Genomic DNA, 17461 nt, shown 5'->3' with positions numbered 1-17461 from the left:
AACCTCACACAATCTTCACGGCAGTCCTATGAGGCAGTATTACATGTATTATTGACAGACAAGGAAACTGAGGTCCAGCAACCCTGCAAGGAAGGTACTCTCACCTCTAGTGGGACTTTCTCGGAGGAAACTTCCCTAACTTCATCTGTATCAGGGTTTCTCAACCTCAGCACTACTTCGATGTTGGGCCAACAATTCTGTTTTAGAGGGGACTGTCCTGTTATAAGGATGGTTAGCAGCATCCCTAGCCTCTAACCCATTGGTTGCCAGTAGCACCCTACCCCTAATTATGACAATCAAAAATGTCTCCAGAAATTGCCAGAAATGTCCCCTAGGAGAGCAAAATTGGCCCTAGTTGGAAACCACTGGTCTAAATTACCAACAATTCCCTGTTATTCTTCCTCATAGCACTTAACCATAATTTATGTGTTTGTGTGTGTGTGTGTATATATATGTGTGTCCTTACTTGTCCAATTTCTATCTCCTCCACTAGATTGTATTTATATTAAGAATTGGACTATATCTGTTTTGTTTATTATTAAATCCTTAGCCCTTTACAGAGTCTGAAAAATAGTAGGAGTGCAATAAATGTTTGTCGAATGAATAAATGTTGTGCCTGCTTTCAGGAAAGGAAGTTGAGACTCAAAGAGATGAAATAACTTGTCTAACAAGTATGACTTGTCAGTGGGAGATGCGTCATTATTGTTGTCCCAGGTTGCACCGCCTGCCTCTCTGTGAGACATTCCCAGCCTCATTTTATAGATGAAGAACATGAGGGCCAGGGACAAAACAACCTCCCAGAGTGACAGAGGGCTGGTGGATCAGCTAGAACTTGTTCATTCATCCCAGCTGCTTCCTCCCACCAGCGTTCCCTGATGTTCCCATTCCAGAGCACTTTTCCCTCCATTTTTGATCTTTTTGACACCTTTTGGAGATAAAGAGGAGACTTCTCTAAATTCCTTGCAGGCTTAGCTGTTAAGATGTTACACTTAAGAAACTACATCCATTCTCAACATGGACGAAGCAGAGCAAAACAACAACAAAAAACCAACCATGTCCTACATCCAGTTCGGTACCAAGCAATTATCTAGAAAATGTAAGGAATGAGGGAGGGTAGAAATGAGAAGGAATACAGGAGAGAAGCTGAGTACGGCTGTGGGGCTGGAATCCTGGCTCTCCCACTTGTCAGCCATGTGACCTTGCACAGCAACTTGACCTTCCCCGTTTCCTCACCTGTAAATTGGGATGGCTAATAATGGTACCTACTTCATGGGCTTGTTGAAAAGCTAAATGAGCTAATCCACACAATTCCTGGTACACGGTGACGGTTCAGTAATTTTAGTTGTCATTATCTTTATCCCAAGGCCCTCAAGTATCTTCTTCCTCTCACTTTGTTCAATGCTGTCACGTTTGCCTAGTGCCTTCTATTTTTAACGTGTCCTCGTTCTTTTGAGGACAGGATGCTGGGCGCGGGTAGCCAGCACCAGACCTCACCTATGTAACTATTTCTTGCCATCAACAGGATACTGCAAATAAACCCCAGAACAATGTTCCAGAGCAAGCTCTCCCTGTCAACTGTGTTTCTGAGCTGAGGAAGAGGAGCCCATCCATCGTAGCCGCCAACCAAGGAAGGGTGCTGCAGAAAGCCAAGGTACGGCAATAGCTCAGAGATCAAAAGTCAGCGATCTGGTAATCCGGTTTATATGGAACCTCACCCCAAACCAAAAAAATCAACCAGTGAGAAAGGCAGAGAATTGCCAATACACTTCTACAATAAAACTCACAAACTTTCCTCAGAGGGGACAATCGTCAGATCTCATTCAGGATCTATTCACTTTTAACACATATTTCTAACAAGCTCAGTCATCTGGTTTCTGAGCCTACTATGTGTTCTGAGACAGGAAAGGTTCCATCACATAGGTGAGGAAACTGAAGAGCGAGGTGGTGGGACATGCCCAGGGTTAGGCAAGGCATCACTGCAGGGCAGGATGCAAACCTGCCTGGTCCGATTCTAAGTCCAGGGCTCACTCCAGGATTCTGGTCCACAGTCCCTTCTGTGTGACTCTTGGGGTCAGCTGTGTTTCAGAACTTTTTGGATTCCATAAAGGTAATGTACACATGTACGATGAAAAACCCCAAGATGGCACCCTGTAAGCAAACATGTTAATTCTACAGCCAGACATGCGAATATTCACACCACATGAAATAAATGAAGATTATAAACAGCCTCGCATCAGTTCAGGTCAGGTTTTGCCACCAGATGAGTTTGTACCAAAACACTTGAGAAATATTTTGGTTTCAGACCTTTCTGGATTTCAGAATTGCAGATAAGAAAGTGTGGACCTGTCTTAGTCTATTATCTGTGACTTGTAACAGAATACCTGAAACTGGGTAATTTATAAAGACAAAGAATTTATTTCTTAAGAGTCATGGAGGCTGAAAAGTCTAAGGTTGAGGGGTGCATCTGGTGAGAGCTTTCTTGCTGGTGGGGACTCTGCAGAGTCTGGAGGTGGCCCAGGGCCTCACAGGGTGAGAGAGCCGAGCATGCCTGCTCAGGTCTCTTTTCCTCTTCTCATAAAGCCATCAGTCCCACTACCAGGATAACCCATTAATCCATCAACCCATTAATCCAAGAATGGATTAATCCATTCACGAGGGCAGAGCCCCCATGACCCAATCACCTCTTACAGGCCCCACCTCTCAATACCATCATATTGGGGATTAAATTTCAACATGAGTTTTGGAGGAAACAAACATTCAAACTATAGCAGGACCTGAAAACAAATGCCTACCACATCAGAGATGCTCAATAAGCCTTTGCTGAAGTTGACACTGAGACCTGTCTGGCAGTAGCACAGAGTGTCTGAAAAACTGCTGGGAAGTGAGCCTGGAAAGATATTTGATATAGAAGGACCTGAAGCTAAGAAATGTGGAGGCCCATGAGTTTTTAAGGAAAAGTCTCTTTTTTAAGATGAAAATATAAAATTAATCTTTATTAATTTATAATAAAAGGGTCTGGAGAGTAGAATGGTGGTTGCTAGGGGCTGAGGACTGGGAGAACTGGGGTGATGTTAGTCAAAGGGTACAAACTTTCAGTTTTAAGAGAATTAGTTCTGGGAATCTAACGTACAGCGTGATGACTACAGTTAACAACACTGTATCATATACTTGAAATTTGCTAAGAGAGTAGACCTTAAGGGTTCCCACCACAAAAATTTTTAAAAATGATAACTAGGTGAGGTGACAGATGTGTTAACTACCTTAACGATGATAGTCATTTCACTTATGTACATATACATCAAAAAATAAATAAAAATTTAAAATTAGAAAAATAAAAGCGGAAACATTCTGTTTGAAGTAGTGGAAAATTCCAATTCGTTCTTTCAAGAAACACATAATGAGCACCCGCTAAATGCTGGGCACTTTACTAAACACTTTGAATATGTTCTTTCCTATCATCTTCGCTATAACTGAGTAAAGTGGGCCTTCTGAGCCCCCGTTTCACAGCTGAGGAGACTGAAATTTAACTGGCAGATTAAGCAGTGAACAAGACAAACAGGGTCCTGGCTCTCAAGAAGTTTCCAAGCTAGTGAAAGGAGATAGTTAATACGTAAGTGCCCAGTTAACATAAAAAGATAATTCCAGAAAGTGCTACATCTACAAAAAATCTGTAACAAGTAAGAGGGACTGAGGGCAGGGTTGGCACGATAGATGGAGTGGTCAGAGAAGGCCTCTCCAAGCAGTGACCCAAATGACAGGAAGGTGCATGAGAAGATCTACAGCAGAAGTATTCCCGGAAGAGGAGACAGCAAGGACAGAGGCTCTCAGGAGTGTCTGTGGCCAGATGAAGGCCAGAGCGGCTGGAGCATAGAGAGTGAGAGGAAGAGTGGAACCAGTTGAGGAGGAAGAGGCAGGCCGTGCCTGACCATTTTATGGCCTAAAATAGTCTATTGTGTCAGAATATGTTTAAAGGACAGCTGTTTATTAGCTTCATGTCAACATTGCTTTGGGAACGTTTGCCAATTTTGTCTAGGATCACACCAGCCCGTTTTTTTGAAATGCACAGCTCTGTACTTAGGCTGAGACTGCATTCTCAGGTTGGAATTGACTTTCAGAGCTTGAGAGGAAGAGCCTTTATTCTTTCTTACAGTTAGCCAGTCATTCAACAAATGTCTGTTGAGGACCTACTATATGCCAGTCCTGTTCTAGGTTCTGGTTACCTAGCAGGGAACCAAAAAAGGTCCCTGCCCTCATGGAGTTAGGAAGACTTTAAATAAGACATAAATATAAAATATGATGCCAGGTGGTAATAAGCACTTTGAACAAAAATAAAGCAGGGTAAAGGGAGAGAAGGTGACAGGGGCAGAGGTGGCTGTTTTAATCACAGTGACAGCAAAGACCCTTGCAAGGAGGTAACACATAAGCAGAGGCCTGAATGGAGCCTGAGGAAGTGACCCATGTGGGGGCCTGAGGGATGGATGATCCAGGCAGAGAGAAAAGCAAGTGCCAGGTCCCTGAAGTGGGAAAAAGCTTGATGTTTGAAGAACATCAAGAAGGTCCATATGATTCCAGGGAACAAAGGGTAAGCATTACAAGAGAAAATCAGACAAGTAACCAGCTAGGGGCCAGATCATCCACACCAGCAGTCAGCAACTTTTTCTATAAAGGCCAGATTTTAATGATTTTAGGCTTTCTGGACCATGTGGTCTGTTCCACAGCCACTCAACTCTGCCATTGTAGCACAGAGGAAGCCATACACAATATGTATACAAATGAGGAATAAGCCTGTGTCCCAATAAAACTTTTTTTATGGGCACTGAAATTTGAATGTCATATAATTTTAACATGTCATGAAATATTCTTCTTCTGACTTTTTTTCAAACATCTGAATATGTGAAAACCATTCTTAGCTGATGGGTTATACAAAAACAGGCAACAGGCCGGATTTGGCCCATGGGCTGTAGTTTGCCAGGCCTTTATCTAAAGCCTTGCAGGCCACTGAAGGAAATATGGATTTTGCTCTAACATAATGGAAAGTCACTGGGAAGTTCTGAGCAAAGAGTCTTTGAATATGAATTACAGTTTTAAAAGACCATTCTGGCTATTCTTTTGAGAATGGATGAGGGGACAAGACAGACTAGCATGGAAAAGTGACTTACTCAGGGCCACAGAAAGAGAGAGGGGACGAGGATCGAAGCGGTCTCTAACTTGGCCAGTGGAGATCGTCATATAACTAGGTACAGTGAAACGTGTTTATCCAAGTTACACTAGAACAAATTCAACAAACCGATTTGTTTTGTCTTTCTGTACTTTAGGAATGGGAAATGAAGAAGACCTAGAAATAGGATGAGGATTTCATTCCAAAGGAAATATCAGCTTGTCCACCTAAGGCGGAAATGCTTTTATCACAAGGAGATGCCAAGAGAAGACTAGAAGTGGGCCCCACTCTCTGGAGCACCCAAAAGACCAGCCTTTATTGTCTGCATGATTTTAGGGGATACGGGGAGGGAAGAAGTAGAAGGGAATAGGGAAACAGAGGGCATCCTTATGACTTTACAAGGGGCGGAAATGTGGGTTGAGGGAGACAGAAGTCTGCACAGTTGTAAAGGTTTTGTTAGATGTCTTGGCCTTCCTTTCTGAAGAAATGAAAGCACATGTGAATAAGCCATTCCATCCCATTCTCAGCATCCCATTCCCAGTCCTTAGAGCAAAGGAAGGCAGTGTTGAAGCACCAGTGGTGTAGTGTAAAGACACAAGGCTTCATCATCTGATCACTTTGTGCCAACTGGATTCATGCTGGGCATTACTGACAACCTCTGGGCAAGGCAAATGGGCTGAACAATCAATAACATTATCCCTGCCTGCATAAATGTGAACAAAAGCTATAGAGAACATGCGAATTGTACAATCATTCCTCACTTGCTTAGAGCTAGACAGAGTGCGGCTACTAGAATCTTCTAGATTTGAATGTTTTAAAATCAGATCTGAGTATGCAGAAGCCAGGTGAAGTTCAGTAGCTGACATATTTTAAGCTGACAGTTATCTTCAATAACAGGAGCATGGAGTTCTAATGTCCACAGGATGTTGCAGGCGTTGTAGGGTGGGGTCATTTCTGGCAATCAAGTCCCTTACCTATTTTATATGACACTGAGGTAAACAGGAGACACTATGTCTTTATCCTAATGAAGTCATCATCTCGCAATCAGAAGCCCACTGGTCTGCTCTTCCATATCTGGTATAAAGTTAAATTATCAGGGAAAACCAAGAGGATGATGACTTATTTCTGCCACATGGGTGCTAAACCTTTTACAAACACTTGATACTTTTATAGGGCAAAGACCTCAAGTCCCGGGCAGTACTCTTACTGTGCTACTCACTATTGTATCAACACTGTCGGCACTTTATGGGGCTATTTGAACACATTTCCCTCCAATAAAGGTAAAAACCATTTAACTCTTAAGAGCTCAAAGCTTAGCTCAAAGGAGGAGAGAAGGAAAATCCTACAATTACCTTTGGACACTTTGCTAGAGGCTTTACATATTTTACCACACCTCAGGCTTTACATACTTTAGCCTCACTCAAATCTTACCACTCCCTAAGGTAGCTGGAGACCTGACAAGTGGTGACCCAGCTAATCAGTGGCAAAGCATAGGACTTAGGGGTTATGAGCCTAGATCCAGATAAGTCTGGGTTTGAGCCCTGCCTCTGCTGCTGACCAGCTGGGTGACCTTGGGAGTCACTAGACCTCTTTTGACTCTGGGCTTTCCTTATCTGTGAAAACACGGTTAACAATTGTTACCTTTCCTCCCAAGACGGCTGGGAGGATTTAATGAGATAATACATAGGAAGCATCTTGCAGAGTGTCCAAGAAATAGGAAATGATTAGTCAGTAGTGGCTGTTATTATTAGATAAGAAATATCTGACTCAAAAGCCTGTGTTCTTTCCACCAAGGAAGAAATAACTTTTACGTGGTAATTACAGCCACCAAAAGCAAAAAGGCAACCAATCCATAACTGATCGTTTTCATCTAAATTCCACTTCAGTGTCTTCAGAGACAAAGGAGCTCACATACTCTGCGTTGTCAATGTTCTTTTTTAAAATGTGGATTCTGGAATGGCCCCCAACACTCCAGCTATATCCTCAGTGTCTGTCATACTCATTCTTATGCAGTTATTTTGGGGTTGTCTTTTCCCACCAAAAGATCTTGGACTTTTGAAAGGAGGGAGCCTAAGTAATTAATAATTAATATTTATCAAACACTTACCATCTGTCGGACACTGTATTAACCAGGGCCAGCTTCATAGGCATGCAAGCCATGCAGTCACACAGGGCCCTAACGCTTAGAAGGAATGTGCCCTACTGTTGCCTTTTTAATGATTTTTGGAGAAGGGGTTCTGTGTTATCCTTTTGCTCTTTAAATTATGTAGCCAGTCCTGGTGCTAACTAATCGCTTACCTGGATGATTTAGTCTTCACTAAAACCCTGTGAGATAGGTTATATTATCCCAGTTTTCACAGTTCCAGAAATGGAGGCCCAGAGAGGTCAGGTAACCTGTCCAAGCTCACATAGTTAGAAAGTGGTGGAGCCAGCACTTGAATACAAGTCTGGCCCTAGAACCCTTACTCTTAATTCCAAAGCTCTACTTCATCCATGTGTCCCCCTTGCCCTGCACTACAGCACTCAGAAGCACATTAGCACTTAATAAACGGATGAATGGATCGAAGTATGCACACAGCACACTTGGTGTAGGTTGAGCAGCTAGGAGAAATGTAAGCAAAATGGTGAAGGCATGGATACCAGTTCTTGTTTTTGCTTGTTAAGATGCCTTGTTTGGTTGTATTCTCTCAAAGTACAGATCGTAGGTCCAAGGTGGACCTGAAGCTCCATCGTTCCTAACACTGCCAAATGTTTAGTCTGTCAGAATTCTAGTGTCACTGGATCCCCAGTGGGGGACCTTGCATAGATTCACCAACCTCTCTGAGCCTCAATTTTCCCATATGTAAAAGGGGATCGTAATACCTCCCTAAACCATGTCGCCCTTCTCATAAGGCCAAAAGAAAATATAAGGTGTTGCTTGCAACACATTCGAGCTGGGCCTCCGATGCAAATACTTCAGCTCTGTCCTCATGGACCTCACAGACAAGCAGAAGAGAAAAATCTCACACAAATGCCTATAAGTCAGTCACGTTGTGGTGTGATTGAGTACTCAAGAACGTGTCTTGTTACTTAAAAGAAAAAGCGTTTTTGTTTTTGTTTTGTTTTTTCTTGAGGGGCTATCCAGTAACCAAGCTTGCAACTCCAAGTGCCCTGGACCACAATCACCAGTCCATCCTCACATCCTGTCAGCTTTCCATCCTAAATCTCTAAAATTCATCCACGTCTTCCTGTCTTCACTGACACCATCCAACTTCATTCATTCATTCAACAAATACTTATCGAGCACCTACTATACTAGATGTCAGAAATCAGCTGTGAACAAGTCAGACATCTCATGAAGCTCACATTCTAGTTGGGGAGACAAAAAGAAAGCAAAACAAAACACTAAGACAGAAACAAAAAGAGTGCTGGACATGGCTACTTTGGACAGGGTGGTTATGAAAGTCTCTCTATTGAGGTGATCCCAGGACAGAGCACCACCCTCTCTTGCCTGGGCTATTATAACATATTGTCTTCCCTACCTCTTTTCTTTACACCTTATGATCTCCTCCATTAAGCAAAGTGACTCTTTAATCATATAAAGGCTAGCTGGGCAAGATGACAAGCACCTATAGTCCCATCTACTTGGGAGGCTGAGGCAGGAGGATCACTTGAGCCCAGGAGTTTGAGTTTGCAGTGAGCTATAATGACGCCACTGCACTCTAGCCCAGGGAACAGAGCAAGAACCTGTCTCAAAAAATAAAATATAAAATAAACACGTAAAAGCTGTCACATGTTCCCAGTACCATCAGAATAAGACTAAATTTCATTCGGCAAAAAAATGTTGAACACCTACATTAAGGCACTGCTCAATGGGAAAGGACAAAAATATTTGTCTTAATGAAGCTTATATTTTAGTGAGGAGAAATGAGACAATACATACCACTAAAAAAATTAAGTCACAAAAAGAGGGCACTGGAGGAAAAAGCAGGAAAGAGTGATGGGTAAGGGTTCAGGCTAAAATGCCTTAAATTGCTCACGTGCTCTGGCCTCACCTAACTACAAGTCCTATGTTACCGCCCCTCTTCCACGTATTTCAGTCCCTTACACGCAATATGCTTTCCTCTTCTCTGGGCCTTTGCAGGTGATGTTTTCCTCTGCCTGAATCCTTTCTTTCTCTTTTCATTTATTCATTTTTCAGCTGTCAGCTCAAAAACCCCTTCCTTTAGGACAACATCCTACAATCGGCCATATTTGTATTCTAGGCTGCCGCAGCACCATGCTTCTCGCCTTTAAACACCATTCATATTTTGACTTTATATCGCCTTTGTATTTATCGTTTACAACGTCACGTAAACTCCATGAGTGCACAGGCGTGACCCGCTTTGTTCGCCGCGAACCCCGCGCCTCTTAAGACAGGGCCAGGTCCTACTGGCACTACACGCTGAGAAGCGGAAGTGTTGCGTTCGAGGCGGAGGACCGGGAACAGCAAGGCACAGAGGAAAACCGGAAATAAAGAGTTCCTGCCCGGAAGCCCTGAGAGGGAAACGCCTGCAAAGGCTGCCGGGAAGCGTGGTTTCTAAGTGGGAGCGTCTCTTCACTTGGAGCAATTGCGCGTGCGCTGCCTCCGTCAGCCCAAGTCGGGAACATGGCCGTGCGGTCGCTGTGGGCGGTCCGGCGGCGGGGGCAGCGCCTCCTGGCCTGGAGCACAGCGTGGGAGAGCAGGTAAGCGCTGCAGGCGGGGGGTCGCGGCCGTGAGGACTATGAGGGAAGACCTGGCTGGCGGAGGGTGGTTGTGGGCTGAAGGGTGAGACTTGGGCAGGCGAGAGGACGCACCAAGCCTCTCGGCCTCTGCGACCAGGCGCGCTCACGGCTCCATTTTACAGATGGGGAAACTGAGGCCCACAGCCGCGCCTTTTTCCCAGGCCGAGAAAGGTGGGAAGATCCGGGGTCATGCCTGGGAGGTGGCAAGTCTCTTAAGCCCCAAGCATCGACTGAATTGGGGATGTACCTTTTTCCCCGCCTTTTCTCCCCTTTGGTATCTTTGGGTAAATTTGGGTTCTTTCCCCCGATTCCGTGTGCCCCTACGCCTGGCTCATCTCCTTTATCTGGGCATTCATTATTTTACCTGTCGGTAAAAGGAGGGCGTTGGACTTGATTTCTCCTTACGGCCCTTCCATGTGCCATGGGGAGAATGAAGTTCCAGTTGCTGCTTTTATCCATCGGCAGCTTTTACTAGTCTCTTACCGTGCCGACTGCAAAACTATGGGTAGTTCTTTTTTTTATTCCCTCTTTACTAATTGAGGAGACTGAGGTTTAGAAAAGTCAAGTAACTTTTCCAAACTTAAAAATATTTGGGAAGCGGTAGAACCAGTGAGAGCTCTAAAATTGGCGATTTCTTCCTGGGAAAAGAGAATTAAAAAAATCACAGAGTTGGACCTCCAAATTGTAAATTAAGCTGCGGGAGAGGGAGGAAAACAGCTGGTAAATTTGCAGAAGTATTTGTCACCTTTTTTATCTTAACACACCAGACCTAACACTCCAGCCCTAGCACCTAGGTGAGGGGTTGAATTCAGAGGTTGGGGTTTGGTTTGGTTTGACTTGGCTTTTTTCCAAATCTTTTGGGCAGTTTGTTGGTGATGTAGGGAAATGACCAAAAGAAAAATGATTCTTTCCGATAGATTTCCCCCCACTCCAGTTCTGAAGCAGTAGGAATCTGGGATTGGCTGTAACTCTGCTCTTTTTCTCCATCTGAGTTCTGACTATTTTCTCTTTTAACTGGCCCTGAGAATTTTTTTTTTTTTAATTTTTATAGAGATGAGATCTTGCTATGGTGCCCAGGCTGGTCTCAAACTCCTGGCATCAAGCGATCCTCCCACCTTGGCCTCCCAAAGAGGCCCTGAAAATATTTTGACCTGCTTTCAGTTGAGTAAATGTGTTTTTTCGGAGGGAAGGAGGTATTTCACCGTGTGTAATTGTCAAGATCTGTGGTGACCATATTTTCTGAACCAAGAATTTGGAACCTTGTGTGATCAGACACTAGATCATAATAATTAAATTCAGGACCAGCCCGGAAAGTGTGGAAGATAAAAGTCCTCTTGCCCACACCTTTAAACTAGCTGTGTACTCTGCCCAGAATGCTCTTCTTTGCCCACTTTAAATCTTTACTCGGCTGTCACTTCCTTGGCCACTCTCCAGTATATGGCAGTTTGTATAAATAAGCTAGCTATTTGTTTTAACGAGCTTCTGTACTCACTGATTGATTGTCCTGATAATTTTACTTGAAATCAAGTTGTGAGGACCCAAGATGTGTAAATGGAGACTTACTTGAACTAGGGGTCAGAACTGCCACAGCTCAAGATCTGCTATAAACTAGCCCCTAGTCTAAATTTCTTCCTGTGTAAACTGAACTAAATGTCAAATATTTGAGCTGTACAAAATTTTAGATTACATAACTAGTGAATATAAGATCTATAAGTATTTCATTGACTTGATTTTACGTTTAGGTGAGTTCCCAACTCAGAATTTCTCTTTCTCAGCACAGATTGTCTTACCTAAAAGCCATATAACTTGTGGTCAAGAAGGCTTAAAATTCTAAGCTTAATTCTAATTTGATAAGGTCCCTTGACTGGACTTCATTTTTGCAATCTGTAAAATGAGGGATTGAACCAGAACTATATGACGTTGTGTTTTTTAATTCCCACTTCTGATATTGCCCCTCTGGTTCTGGGTATTAGCACTTGGTTTCCTCTTTGCTGACTTTTGTGTATATTCTTGTGGCTGTTTCTACTGCTTGATGCTCAGTATCCTGAGTCAGCAGAATGCTAGCTGTGTGGTCTTGAGAAAGTCATTAAGTCTTAAGCTTCTCAGTGTCAGTTTTCTCATCTGTAAAATAGGAATAATAATAGGACTATTTCACATGTTGTTAGATGAAAAGATGATTCAGGTAAAACTGTCTGTTACATACTAAGGGCTTCGTAAGTGTTCATTAGTTACTATAACTGAAAACACTTTCTCTAGAGAGTCAGTCTGGGAACCTTATGGTCTCTAAATTTTGTTACAATTTTGGGTTTTTATGATGTCATTTCTTCATTATGTGCCACCTCACTCCCACTTTAGGGGCTGGCTACTTCCATTTAGCACCGCCACCCAGAGAACGGCTGGTGAGGACTGCAGTTCCGAGGACCCTCCTGATGAGCTTGGGCCCTCTCTTGCCGAACGAGCCTTAAGGATAAAAGCTGTTAAACTGGAGAAGGAAGTCCAAGATTTAACAGTGAGTAAATTTTATATTATCTGTTCTTCACATCCTCTCTCTAGTTTAAATATCCAAGTAAAGTTTTTTGTGTCCTTTTTTTTTTTTTTTTTTTTGAGACAGAGTCTCACTGTGTTGCCCCGGGCTAGAGTGCCGTGGCATCAGCCTAGCTCACAGCAACCTCAAACTCCTGGGCTCAAGTAATCCTTCTGCCTCAGCCTCCCAAGTAGCTGGGACTACAAGCATGCGCCACCATGCCCGGCTAATTTTTTTCTATATATTTTTAGTTGTCCGATTAATTTCTTTGTATTTTTAGTAGAGACGGGGTCTCGCTCTTGCTCAGGCTGGTTTCAAACTCCTGAGCTCAAACAATCCGCCTGCCTCGGCCTCCCAGAGAGCTAGGATTACAGGCGTGAGCCACCGCACCCGGCCTTGTGTCCATTTTTAAAATGAAATTTCCCCTAATTGGCTCCTTATGTACCCCCTCACCCCTCTTCCACTCTCTTGCTCAGTATACTAGGCAGAAAAATCTGTAGTAGTTCAAAAAGGCCACTGGCTAAGGGGACTCATCTCTTTCCAGTTCCCTGTTATGCCACATCACTTAGATTATCTGATATTTTGGCAGTTTAAAGGAGGTATGGTGCCTGGCATGGAGTAGACAATAAATGTTAAACGTGTGAGGTCACTGACTATTATTCTTTACTGATCTGACCACATCTGGCCTACTGGACTCAGTCCTGGGTTGACGGACACACTTAGAGGGAGATAGATAAACCAGAGTAATTCCAAAGCAAGACCATCCAGAATGGTAAGGAGACTTGAAAGCATGTCTTGGAGAACAACTGAAGGAACCAGGAATTGTGAGAATGAGAGAGAAAGGGACTAAAGGGGCTAAAATAACTGCCTTCAAATAGATGACATACTTTTAAAACTTATTCTCAGCTGTCCTAGAGTTCAATGCAATGAAAGAAAGGTAGAGGTTGGCAGTGTTAGCTGAACGTGGAAAGAAAAAAGCTTTTTCCTCAAGATAATGAGCTTGAAAATTATTTTGTTCAAACTGGCGGGCTAAATGACTAACTAATCAGGGCTGCTATTAAGAGTAGGTTTCTGCTTTGGCTGAGGATTTGGAGTAACCAATCTAAGATTTCTACAACTCCTAGTTTGTTGTATAAAAACCTATCACAGCTGGGCAGAGTGGCTCACACCTGTAATCCTAGCACTCTGGGAGGCCAGGGTGGGAGGAGCGCTTGAGCTCAGGAGTTCAAGACTCAGCCTGAGCAAGAGCGAGACCACATCTCTACTAAAAATAGAAAAATTGACCGAGTGTTGTGGCACACACCTATAGTCCCAGCTATTCCAGAGGCAAAGGCAAGAGGATCACTTGAGCCCAGGAGTTGGAGGTTGCAGTGAGCTATGATAACACCACTGCACTCTACCCAGAGCAACAGAGCAAGACTCTGTCTCAAAAACACTATCACAAGGATGAAATTTGTAAAGTAAGCAAAAACATTCCTTTTCACCAATAAGCATTTCTTTTTTCATTCTTTTGACTTTGATTTTGATGTTCAGGTGAGATACCAGAGAGCTGTAGCTGACTGTGAAAACATAAAGAGGCGAACCCAGAGATGTGTGGAAGACGCCAAGATATTTGGTGAGATTTATTGATTTTGAATTTATTCAAAATTTTATTATAGTATTGTCTTCCTTTGAATAGTCATGGTGTGCCTTTGCTATTCCTGATTGATCTTTATCAGAACAGAACTTTGTTTTACTCTTGAGTGGAAGTCTAATCTGATCAGCATACTTTTCAAGCCTTTGTCTCATCTCATTTGCAGCTGATCTCTTAACAGCCATTAACGTATTTTATGGCTGCCATCCCTAATGGGGGTGGCGAGAGGAGGTATCTTGTGAAAATTTGATCGCACAAAGCCTGGTTCCCTGGAACCTCCTGGTTACACTCTTTTCCTCTCTGTTGACTCCTCTCCTACATCAGACCCAACCATATCATACTTAAATCACTTCAACTGGCTCTCTTAGTTCTTTCTTCCCCCCCCATTCATCATGACCCCCGGTACCCCAAATTCATTATATATGCTGCCTAACTAATTTGAATCACGTTTCTACTTGTTTTTCTCAAGAAGCTATAATGGATCTCTGTACCCCCAAACTGAAAATAGAATTCCTGCCTCTATCAGTCTTTCCCTCCCATCCAGGCAGTAAGTCTGGGAAACGTCTTCTCAGCCATCTCTTTTATTGCTTGCCTATGGCTGATCTTCCTTCTTAACTTTGAGTACAGTTAAGGCAGCTACCTATTTTGGCACAAGGCCTTAAACCTGTCCCTAGATTAAAGTCAGATCAATAAAGCCCTTGCCTCTCACCAGCCCCCAGAGATTCGGTATTATGTCATAGACATCTCTGATGATGGTATTCCTTATCTTCATTTCTGTAAGAAAAATCCAGTTCTAGAATTGGCAGTAATGGGATTTCTCAACAAATAAGTTTATATTTGTCTTATACCAGTTCATGGGACTCATAGAAGATCAGACACGTTTTGTGGCCCATCTCCAGCAACTTTATAGTAGACTTGCCTCATCTGTGGATGTGTCTTACATTCCTGTCCTATTAAGCCAGTCCTCAAGAATAAACCAGTCTCGGCCGGGCGCGGTGGCTCACGCCTGTAATCCTAGCACTCTGGGAGGCCGAGGCGGGCAGATTGTTTGAGCTCAAGAGTTCGAAACCAGCCTGAGCAAGAGCGAGACCCCGTCTCTACTAAAAATAGAAAGAAATTAATCAGACAACTAAAAATATATAGAAAAAATTAGCCGGGCATGGTGGCACATGCCTGTAGTCCCAGCTACTCGGGAGGCTGAGGCAGAAGGATTGCTTGAGCCCAGGAGTTTGAGGTTGCTGTGAGCCAGGCTGATGCCATGGCACTCACTCTAGCCTGGACAACAAAAGCGAGACTCTGTCTCAAAAAAAAAAAACAAAATAAACCAGTCTCGACACTCCTTAGCATAATGTGGTCAACTTGCTTTTTTATTGTTGCAAAGTCTCTCCCCATGAAATATTAATGTCTTATCTCTGTTGAGGATGTATGACTTAGCCCAACTGAGATAGGCAGGAATTTTCAAAATGTTCATAACTCAATACTAAAAGTGACTAGCAATAAAAATTTAAGATGCAGAAAAATGATTGTTTTAAAAGGACAGATTTTTTGAGCCTGTTGTATATAGTCTTGCCTAGTTCTTAGGTTCTAACCATCTTTTCTATTTCTTAGTAGGATACCTAGTCGTATTTGCCTTCCGAGAGAGACGCTGACTTGTCATTTGGGTCGGGATGGTAATCAGTGATGACATCTGAGGCCTGTGTGGCAACCTGTCTGCTTTCTGGGCTATCCAGTATACCAGCCACCTAACTCGGCCTTCCCCCGAGGGAAGAGTGATTTCCTCACAAACAGTAAAAATATCTGGTTTCTCCGCAGGAATCCAGAGTTTCTGTAAGGACTTGGTGGAGGTGGCAGACATCTTGGAGAAGACTACGGAGTGCATTTCTGAAGAATCAGAGCTTGGGGACCAGAAGCTCACTTTGGAGAAGGTCTTCCGAGGGTTGTCACTTTTAGAAGCAAAGCTGAAAAGTGTGTTTGCCAAGCATGGCCTGGAGAAGCTAACACCCATTGGTGACAAATACGACCCTCATCAGCATGAACTCATCTGTCATGTGCCAGCTGGTGTTGGGGTGCAGCCTGGCACAGTGGCATTAGTAAGGCAAGACGGCTATAAACTTCACGGCCGTACCATTAGACTTGCCCAGGTAGAAGTGGCAGTGGAGTCTCAGAGAAGACTTTGAACAGGCCATCATCAGGAGCTGAATGTTCTCCCAGAGCGCAGTCACCTGTGTGTCTTTTATTTATTAAGCTAGGTTTGTATTGTACATGAAATACTTCATGTGATATGCTTTGAATTTAGTCATATTGGCTTTATTTATAAGATATTCTATTGATTTAACGGGACCTGTTTGGTCTCATCAGAAGTCTTGCCATTGGGCGTTTGAACAATGTGACAAATGTTCCTGTGGCCTTTGTCAAAATATGTTTAGGAAAATTACTTTTAAATTGGTACTCTAATGACTTTGAATCCAAATTCCTTTTTAACTATGTATTTTCAATTAAATACTCCTTTCTAGTGGTCCCTATAACAGGAATTGCATAACATATTTTGTGGAAAAAGGAGACAGTAGAGATTGGTTCATCATTTGGGTACTTAGATGATAAAGCTTTATAGTTGTAAAAATCATTCGGGTTGAGTTTTATACGCATAGATTTTTTTTTCCTTTTCTTTTTTATTTTATTTTATTTTTTGTTTGTTTTTTTAAAAAAACCCAGGTCAACTGCTTGTATACACAAAGATTTTTAAGACTTCTCCTTTTCGTTTTCTTGTTTTTGTTTTAGCCATCTCTTGTCCTTGTAGACCCTGCTAGGTCGGCTTCATTTCACGTTGTCCCATACTCAGTCTTTTCAGATTCCCGTTTGCAGGGGCTAAAGGCTCAGGCAAGACTTGGAGGACAGGGAGCGTCAAGAAATTCAAGACACCCAGATCCCTTTCAAGCAAGGATGGCCAAGAAACCTTGTGCTTTCTTTGCTCTGAGTTATCTTTAAATTATTTTTAGCCTCCCTAGGTATATAATCATTTCAGGCAAACTGAGGCAGCAGTGACCCAAATGGGTCTGTTACATTTACTCATACAACATCTCATTCCACCAGCCCGCCCTTCTCTGCCCCTTCATCAGATTTGCCTTATGATCCTTTACTGGATTATAAGGGAGAGTTATCAGGACAAAACTGTTAGGTTCCCACAATTTCTCATTTTGTTTAGTTATGCTGAAAGTTGTTTTTGAAAGTTTACTTGTCCTCTTTATCATTGTTTGTAATGTAAGTATTCTCCACTCTTAGCAAATTCCCCCCACCCTTTTTTTTTTTGTTTTTAAATTCCACAGATACGTGGTCTTGCTGTGTTGCCCAGGCTAGTCTTGAATTCCTGGGTTCAAGTGGTCCTCCCACCTCAGCCCCCCTAGTA

General features: G+C 43.0%; 2 protein-coding genes across 2 annotated transcripts in view; both read left to right on the top strand.

Annotated features, from left to right (window-relative positions):
• AFAP1L1 (actin filament associated protein 1-like 1) overlaps window positions 1–6162 on the top strand; it is a 64148-nt gene extending 57986 nt beyond the window's left edge. The window contains exons 18-19 of the mRNA XM_012658231.1: window positions 1523–1651; window positions 5316–6162. Coding sequence (XP_012513685.1) covers window positions 1523–1651; window positions 5316–5339 — 153 coding nt within the window. The 3' untranslated portion in view covers window positions 5340–6162. The remainder of the gene's footprint in view (window positions 1–1522; window positions 1652–5315) is intronic.
• Window positions 6163–9661: 3499 nt separating this feature from the next.
• GRPEL2 (GrpE-like 2, mitochondrial (E. coli)) lies at window positions 9662–16319 on the top strand. Its single transcript, XM_012658247.1, has 4 exons — window positions 9662–9862; window positions 12257–12410; window positions 13959–14040; window positions 15871–16319. Exons 1-4 carry the CDS (start codon window positions 9786–9788, stop codon window positions 16233–16235), a joined length of 678 nt encoding a protein of 225 aa, XP_012513701.1. The 5' UTR covers window positions 9662–9785; the 3' UTR covers window positions 16236–16319.
• The last annotated feature ends 1142 nt before the right edge of the window (window positions 16320–17461 follow it).

The sequence above is a fragment of the Propithecus coquereli genome, unplaced genomic scaffold (genome assembly GCF_000956105.1).
Source record: "Propithecus coquereli isolate 6110/MARCELLA unplaced genomic scaffold, Pcoq_1.0 Scaffold58, whole genome shotgun sequence".
NCBI classification, from domain to species: Eukaryota; Metazoa; Chordata; class Mammalia; order Primates; family Indriidae; genus Propithecus; species Propithecus coquereli.
This window is presented reverse-complemented; position numbering and strand designations above follow the sequence as displayed.